Source organism: Trypanosoma equiperdum, assembly GCF_001457755.1.
Source record: "Trypanosoma equiperdum strain OVI genome assembly, contig: ctg_710, whole genome shotgun sequence".
NCBI lineage: Eukaryota > Euglenozoa > Kinetoplastea > Trypanosomatida > Trypanosomatidae > Trypanosoma > Trypanosoma equiperdum.
Genome location: NW_027124655.1, coordinates 1 through 8,878, shown reverse-complemented (window position 1 = coordinate 8,878; position 8,878 = coordinate 1). Strand labels below are relative to the sequence as shown.

The 8,878-nt window shown below is 49.6% G+C and overlaps 2 protein-coding genes across 2 annotated transcripts; both read left to right on the top strand.

Moving 5' to 3' along the window:
• Positions 1-1,182: 1,182 nt before the first annotated feature.
• Positions 1,183-5,211, top strand: TEOVI_000329600 (kinesin, putative; the record flags this gene model as incomplete). Its single annotated transcript, XM_067226224.1, has 1 exon — positions 1,183-5,211. One exon carries the CDS (start codon positions 1,183-1,185, stop codon positions 5,209-5,211), a length of 4,029 nt encoding a protein of 1,342 aa, XP_067082325.1.
• Positions 5,212-6,513: 1,302 nt separating this feature from the next.
• On the top strand, positions 6,514-8,754 carry TEOVI_000329500 (Nitrogen permease regulator 2, putative; the record flags this gene model as incomplete). The annotated part of the gene is made up of 1 exon (XM_067226223.1): positions 6,514-8,754. One exon carries the CDS (start codon positions 6,514-6,516, stop codon positions 8,752-8,754), a length of 2,241 nt encoding a protein of 746 aa, XP_067082324.1.
• Between the last annotated feature and the right edge of the window lie 124 nt (positions 8,755-8,878).

Here is an 8,878-nt window from a genome sequence, read left to right as displayed (position 1 = left end):
CGTGTTTGGGCGAAAGGGAAGTTGGGGATTTCTGCATTAAAGGGGAAGTAATGTTTGGCTTTTCAAATTGATTTGTTGGAATTTTGTTTTTGTGCAAGGTGTGTTGCCGTGTCACTATGTTTATAATGGAGGCTAATTCTATGGGTGCTTGCCTTGTTTGTGCAATCTTTTCCATTTCGTGTTGTATCTGATCTTATGAACTTCGTCTGGTTTATCCGCTAATAACGTTGTTAATGTAAATGGCAACCATGCGTCGCCCTTTCGGTTTTAAAAAAAACGAACAACTATATTCTTTGCCCTTGGTATTTCCATTCCTCAATTTCTCTTTTCTTTTTGTCGCCTTCTCTAGGTGTAGTAAACGCACCGGACTACGCGAAATATAAGACGACGGAGGGAAAGAGGATTACATACACGCTACACGAAGGAAAGGGCTTATCATTATCAATTTTTGTGCATTACTTTATTTATCCCGATTTCTCATTCCCCTCTTTCGTTAGCACCTCCTCTTCCCCTCCCCTTGAGAGTGAAGGGAAGGGAGGTAACGGGTGATTACCAACTGTTTTCGGTGTGACGTGGCCGATCCACCCGTGTAAGGAACCGGCTTTCACTTTGAGAGACTCTAACGTTCCCGTGTTGGGTCTAAGGAGGGAGGAAACCGGTAGCGACGGGGTATTTAAGACAACTACTTTTTTTGCGGTAAAAGTGGGCTGGACGTTAGGAAGAAGACGAAGAGGAACCGTGCGTAAAAAAGGTTGTTGTGAGTGAGGTTCCGCTATAGAGGCTAAATAAGGGTGAGGAGGGTTGTAGGCCCGAAGGGTAGTTGGGTGCTGTGTCACCTGCAGGGAGGAGGTGCGACTACAATTTCGTCAATAGCATCGCTAGTGTTAGTTACGTTTAGTGTAAAGGCAGAACTGTTTCTAGGGATTGGACTCCGCTAGAACAACGGAACGTGAAGAGTTGCATTTACACAACTCAGTGAGAATTGAGGGTTGAGGACCCGACGAGAAACCTACGGAGCCGGGGAAAAGAAATCAGTTGCCACAGAACGTTATTTTCATACCCACCATATACTACAGTTTTCCTTAATATATTATTGACTGTTTTTTTTTTTTAAAGCTACCCAACGACGTGGGTTTCGACTCCTGATAGATTGCAGCCTCTTGCTTGCAGTATTCAACGGGGATGACGTCTCAAACGTCGGCCGTCCTCGTTGCAGTGCGCGTCCGCCCGTTCAACTCCCGGGAGGCTCCTCACGAATGTACAGTTACCGTCACGGATCCGCGTACCATCACGCTGACTGATGTCGGTCAGGTTAATCGGTTTAGCACAAGTGTAAGTGGCAGCATGCAACGCCACGTCTTTACGTTCGACAAAATTTTCTGGAGTGTTCCCGGTTGTGTTCTACCACTTCCTACGACACCCAGTGGGCACAGTCAACAGATGCCGTCCGCGAGCTCCATTAGGTTATCAGTAGCGGATAGTTCTTCGACACATTCCCCCTCCCCTACAGAGTCGCCAACGGTGCGAAGGAGTAGCAACAGCAGTGATGCAAGTGTGCCTTGTGCTGCTCCGACGGCGGAGGTTTCTGTCAGTGCAATAACATGCGTAAGACCTTCATTTCATCGTTTGCCGTGCTTTGCGCAGACCCCAAGTTGTGATAACCAGACTTCTGTCTATTCATTTATCGGCCCGCTAATGTATGACTCGGTTATGACCGGGTATAACTCATGTTTGTTTGCGTACGGTCAGACAGGGAGCGGCAAAACCTACAGCATGATTGGGCCCCATGACAGTTTTTCGGAGAAGGGTGATCAGAGAGGGATTATTCAGCGACTGTGCGAAGACCTCTTCGATATGATGAGGCGTGAGCGTGAAGAGGATGAAGGAATCTCCTACAACGTGGAATGTAGCTTTTTGGAGATTTATTGTGAACGCGTGCGTGATCTACTCACCCACACCACGTTTCACAGTACTAATGACGATTATTCTGCTCCTAACGTTACCACGATGGGCCCACCGTCGAATTTGCGCTCTAAGACCTCGCCGTCTCAGTCGTTGGTGCTGACACCTCGGCAAGGTTCTTCTAATCCCTCCCCTCAACTTCGAATTCGGCAGCACCCGACGCATGGACCATATGTCGAGGGTCTTTCCCATGTTAAGGTGCGTGACGTGGAAGGTGTCATGCACCAACTGACTTGTGGAATGCGAGAACGTGCCACCGCGGAAACACGTATGAACGAACACAGCAGCAGGAGCCATGCATTACTGCAGCTCAATATCACACGTGTGTCGGCCGTGCGAGAGGAGGAAGCTGTTGTCACACGAACGCGTGTATGTAAGGTTAGTCTCGTGGATCTCGCGGGAAGTGAACGGATTTCGCAGTCAGGTGCTACAGGTGACCGCTTCGAGGAGGCTCGTAACATCAACCTATCCCTTACAACACTTACTCGTGTAATAATGCAACTCACGGACAAACAGGCGGGGAAGAACGTGGTGCCTAGTTACAGGGACAGCGCGCTCACGTGGCTTCTATCAGACAGCCTGGGTGGTAACAGCAAGACAATTATGCTTGCTACGGTGGCTCCTAGCGCGTACTGCTATCAGCAGACGCTGAATACACTTCGTTTTGCCGGCGTTGCGAAGACGGTGATCAATGTGGCCACGGTCAACGAAGACCAGCGCTTCCAGAAATTGATTACGTCCTTGAGGGAGCAGATTGTAAAGCTCACTATGCAGGTAGAGGAGGGGAGGATACTTGATCCTCAAAATAGCGAAATAAGGAAGTTGCGTCGAGATAAAGGTGAGCTGGAGACGCAGCTTGAAGCCATGCGGATAAAAGTGTCCAAAATGGTGCCCGCAACTGATTTGGAGATTCTCCGGCGGCGTGTGGCAGAGACTGAGGAAGAGAACACACGACTTCACGCGGAAAAGTGCAATTTACAGCGGCAGCTTATGACCACCACGACGAATCTCCGTGAAGAGTTGATAAGGCGGCGATCGGAGATTGTTAAATTGCAGGAGATGCTCTCAAAGAAGGACGTAGAGGTGCAGGAGTGGAAGCGTCGTCACCATTCGGAAGTGTTGCGAGGCGGCAAAGCGACACCACAGTCAACTGTACAATTGTCTCGAGGTCGTGCCGCTTCTGGAGGAAGGGCAGCGTCACCCAGTGGTGCCTTCAAATCCAATAATAGCTCAAAATGTGGTATGCTCAAGACTGATGTTGCTAGTATTAGCAGTGATTCGATTGTTGAGGGAGATGCCGACTCCGGTTGCGCAGCTGTTGGCGAGCTGCAGTTTCGCAACCAACAATTAGAGCGTCGGGTAGAGAAGCTAACGGAGAGTGTGAAAGAGGAGCAGAAGCGCCGTGAAGACGTGGAAAAGGTGAATCATAATCTGCGATTTGAACTACGCGAGCTGCAGAAGCTACGTGATGCTACAAGAGGACAGTTAGAGGAGGCACAACGTCGGCTCACTGAAAAGTCTCATGCACTGGAGGCCGCAGAGAGTGATTTGGCGTCCACGCGGACGTTACTAAGTACTGAGCGGAATGGGAGCTGTGCCAGTGAAAGGGAAGCCCTACTCACCACACAGTTGGAAGACCTTCGTGTGGAGTACTTGGGGGAAAAACAGTCCAATGTGGGCCTACTAATGCGTGTGTCTCACATGGAACAACAGTTGTTTCTTTCCCAGCAGGAGGCAGAAATAAAGTCACGGGATGTTGGTGAGCTTGAGCAAATGCTCTTGGAGGAGACGGAGACATCTGAGCGGTACTATATTTTTCAACTTTATTACAGTGGGAAGGCCAACATATGTCACGCTTTCCATCAGAAGATCCTACTCGTTAAAAGTCTCGAACCCACAAATAGTGTTGGGGTCGTCACTGGAGTGACACGGCGCTCTTCCTTCTCCGACGGGCCAAGCGTGTGCGTACGAGCGCTGCGCGACTGCGAGTGTAATGAGGGATGTAGACGGCTGCTGCTAGTGGAAGAGTGGTTCAATACCGTGTTGGACCTTGCAGCGCAACGGCACGCGATGTGGAGATGGTCGGCTTCCGCGTTAAGTGACGAGATACTGTCACTGCGGATTAACTTTGCAGAGGGTGAGGAAAAGCAGCAACGACTTCTTCGGAAGTTAGAGACTGCGGAAATTTCCCTGGAGGAGGCGATAGCGGTCAGAAATTCCGTTCAGGCGACACTCAGTACCACTGTGGAGCAATGCGAGGAACTTAAACGACAGGTAGAGGACTTGAAGGAGGAGCTTCAGGCGCAGCAGCAGCGCAACGAGATGCTTATCACCAGAATTGCGGAGGTACAGGCAGTGCGTGACGTGTTCGGTGAACCGTCGCTGAGTGTTGACGATCCTGTTAGTGGTCTCACCTTAGATGGTAGAGGTGAGGAATACCAACGTTTTAGCCGAGGTAGTGGTGAAAGGAGTTTAGAAGATCTATCGAGTGAGATGACACTGTACAAAGAGAGGGTAGATATGTTAAGTGCCCAACTAGAAAGTGAACGCAATCGCAGTCACGATCTTCAAGTCGAGATGGAGCGTGAGTTGGAAATACGGCAGCAGGAGGTACAGCGTGTGAAGAGTAGTTGTAAGGCCTCATTGTTTGAGAGCACGCAAATTGTGCGAGAGTACGAGGCGCGGTTACAGGAATTGCAGGATGTGATTGAGACGTTGCGTACTGCCTTAGCGGAGGAGAGCAACAACGTGGACATCGCGCAGGAGGAAGTGCGGCAGGCCAAAGTAAGACACTGCACTTTGACGACTGAGCTGCATCGCGTTGTTGAAGTTAAAGAGTCGCTTGAGCGTAGGCTGGAAGACACGGAGCTTCAGTTTTCTACCATACAGCAGGAGCAACAAAAGTTAAAAAGAGAATTCTGTGAGGTGGAGCGGCGGTTGCTTGATTTAAGTCAGATGCACGAAGCGGATGTCTACCTCAACGTCAGATGTGGAGGCGAAGACAGCGAGTGGCTCGAAAAGGCAGCGCGTGAAAAGGAAGCCATTGAGCAGCAGAAGCGTTTAGTTCAAAAGCTTAACAAGGAGCTTCTGGAAGCAATAACGGAACAGAAAGCCTCTCTCCTTGATATGGATCGCCAGATTGCCCTTATGCAGCGAGGGGCGACCTCTCATAATGGTGAGGCGAACCTAACACAAGAGTCTAATGGCGGGGTAAGCCAATTCCAGGGTTGTATCGACGGGGAGGGATGATGCCGGTCTGTCGCTATGGTGCAAAATGCCTTTCCGCAACTTTTCTGAGGTGCCGTATTTGTCAGCAGATTTATGTCCTCACTCCTCGCTTTTCTTTTATTTCCCACGCTGCGTGTTTTGTCCTCTTTTCACTCTTTCTCTTTTTTTTTTTTTGCAGCTACGTGGGCCTAGGTCGTGAAAGTGACAAAGAGTTCCTCAGTAATTTCCGATTCGTTACATTTTCCCACTTCTTTCCTTATGTTCCAGTCGGTACACATCTTTTTTACCCTTTGGTTTGTTTACCGTGCTCGTTCAGCCTGTGTGTGCGTATTTGCATTTGGTGAGCTGGGGAGGCGGGGGCCTGGCGGTAATTTTTTCATGTAATAAAAAATGATGGAATACATAGTTCTGAGAGAAGTACAGGGTCGACAACGGGGGAGAACGAGACTTCTATGCATAAAGTTTCTTTTTTCAGGGGAGTCGATTTACATTGGAGCGAAGTTGTGGTGGAGAGAAAAAGGGATATGGTTAGAGTAACGATGTAAACACAAAGAAAGCACGCTTCTGCACGGCACGAAGAGTGGGTTGAAGGGTCCCATATCGTCGGTGGGTGGATTTCGAGGGTTATACGAGTCGATGAACGCGGTTGTCCGATAGTTTGTCCACTACACTATCAAGATATTACAGCGGAAGAAAAGAGAGAAGTTGGAGAAAAGCGTAGTAAATTAAAGTGTAACGGAGTCAGTGATCGGGTTGTACCATTACTATCATTATTTTGCTACCGCTATTACACAAGTGTCCCAGTGGTTTTCGTTTGCTATTTGATTCTTTTAGCTGTTCATCCCCCCTTGACCTTCTTCACTCCCCTTCCCAAGGGGTCGCGGAAGGTCAGGTGTGGGAAGTTATCAAAACTTTCTTTGTTTGGTGTGAACCATGGGAGTAAAGGAGTGGTGGCGGAGCGGGGAAACAGGGAACAAGCTGTTCTCGTGTATTCCTGTTTTCTTGTCCTCTTATGGTAACGTGTGTTATTTTCGTTCTGTGAAGGCATGCGGGTGAGCACAAGAATGCCCAAATACAAAGAGATGTGCACATGTACACACTCTATGCAACACTTTATTTGTGATTGCGGCCACTTCATCCAAAACCAACTGCCCCAATCGCTACACTAAAACTACCGTGTTGTGCGGGTGTATCTCACTTCTGTCAGGTCATCCTTTTCTTCCTCTGCATTCTCTCCGCCTGTGGTGAGCAGTATTTCGGTGGTTGGTTATACATAAACACATATATTAGAAGGTGATAACGCAGCACCGAAGGGAGTATGAAATGAAGTTCCACCTTCAAAGCGTGCTCTTAATGGCACTGGACGTGGTTAAAGGGCCTTACCTCAGTTGCTTTGCACCAGTTAACCCAGTTGAACAAGGAGGGGACGACCAACCTCGTGATGTACAAGGTGACGTAAACAAGGATAGCAGCAGGAACAAAGACATGTTGCACCTTCCAACGAATGCTGGCCGTTTTAAAGCATTTAGCGATGTCTTTGTGCCGAAATCTGAGTTCTGCCGTCGCGTAATGTGCCTGGTGGAAGCTGAGTCCGGAATCCTGTACTTGTTTTATCCAGAAGAGATATCTGGTGTCCACTATGAACGAAAAACATTGCGGTACACACTGTGCTTCGCCTTTGCCGTTGACACCAATCTTGTCACGGCTACTGCAGCGACGGTAGAGCGGCTTCTCCGACCGTATAGCTTTGTCTTGACGAGAATCGTAGAGGGGCTTCGCGAAGCGGAGCAGCGCTCCGGTTACATGTCTCGCGGCCTTTCCCACAGGCTTTCTACGCATTGTCCCAGCCGTGGAGATTGCCAACAGCAGCAGTCGAAAAATGACCTGGTCGGCCAGCCCTCTCGCAGTGATTTTCACGAATATGGTGGTGGGGTAAGTGCTGAAATACACAGCGTGGTAGGTACAACGTCTTTTGCTTCCCCACCAACCGGGGACGAAGCGCTCTTTAGGTATGCCAAGGGAACGTCACGGGTCAACGTTTTCTTAACACCACCTCAGGATTCCTCCGGGATGCAGTGGACATCTCTCGAGGCGCTAATGGGGGAACTCTTCACGTTTTTAGGAACTGACCCAAAGGAGGGTGAAACTAAGTGCCCGCGACCATGGGCGACAGAAAATACCGTTTCCTTAAGGTTGTGCGAAACGTTCTTCATTCCCGTGGGTCACAGGGCGCCACCCCATCTACCCCAGCAGCACGCCCTCGATGAAGTGCCCGTTCCCGTAGCCGCGTATGAGCCGGAGGTATTTGAACACGTGGATTTAGTTATGCACGACGTTTTTAGGATTGTTGATGGGAGGCGTACAATTCGCCAAATTGTACAGGTACTCGCTGCGGAGTGCGAACGGTACGAAGACAGTGATGAGCTACTCCAAAGGCAAGGACGTATATTTTCTCCCGCAAGCAGCCAGTGTGCTATACATTCGGTATTCGCGCATTCGCTGCATCCTGTGAACTTTCCCGGAAGCAGGAGCGCCCCGGAGGTTGGCGGTCTCGCATCATCAACTGCGTCAACAAATGCACATCCCAGGGATGCCTTGAATACGCAGCGGGCAACCCCTGGGTTGCTCTCCCCGCCGTCAGCAGCAGATATATGTCTTACGTCCCCGTTCCCAAACACAGTATGCTCTGGTACGTGCTTCAGCGCTCCCACGGTATGCACGTGGTCGAGAACCCTACAGACGTCCCGGTACCTCCCCGAGCGGCAGAATGCTGAAGAAGCAGCAAACAACTCCATCAGCGACAAGCTCAGCGTTTGGTGTGAGTTGGAGTTACTGGTTGTTGAGGCTCTCCAGCACTTGGAGGTGCACAACTACGTGAAGATCATTCGACCCATTAAAATGAAGTACACCTACTTCGCAACGAACGCACTATACTCAATAATGTCCGACAGAAGCAGTCCTGCACGGCAGCTACTAGGAAAACGTATGCTTCTTGTGGAATACATGTTTCACAAAGAGAAGGGACAACGCACCAGCTTACAGGGCTCCTCAGGCAATCAGAAGCGACTGCAAGAACTTGCTCCAGAGTACAGAAAAAATTTGGAGGGTCTCAACTCTGCAACCCGTCTTACCCCGCCACTGGCTCCACTTAGCGCACATGATAAGGGAGTTGCGGTGGATGATGAAATATCCAGGGAACAGCAGTATCATATAAAGCGGGAGCGTTCCAGCGACACTGCTTTGCCGTGTTCCACCTCACTGAGACACAGTTCTACAGAGTGTCTTCAGGATGGGGATTCATCACACGATGACGTGGATGTGACTCCAGCCGCGGAAACAAATCCAGATAGACATGAGGCGACCTACACTGAGGTTCTCATTAACATGGCAGCTGCCGCGGCTCTCTGTGCGCTCGGTAAATTCAGTGGCTCCACAATTTTCAGTGTACAGAGGGATATGCAAGGACACCCTCAGTGGTCGAATGCCTTTGCTAACTGGGAAGAAAGCTGCTGCAAATCATTGGTCGAAATAGCCATAATTAACGGTTGGCTGGTTGCTCAATGAACTGTACCATAAGTTGTTCAGACGATTGGTTACAGCAAAGGTACGGTACACTATACATTCCTGCACATCAAGGGTCACATGACGAAGGAGAGCATGTGTATGCATACCGGTTCACTGCCGCTTT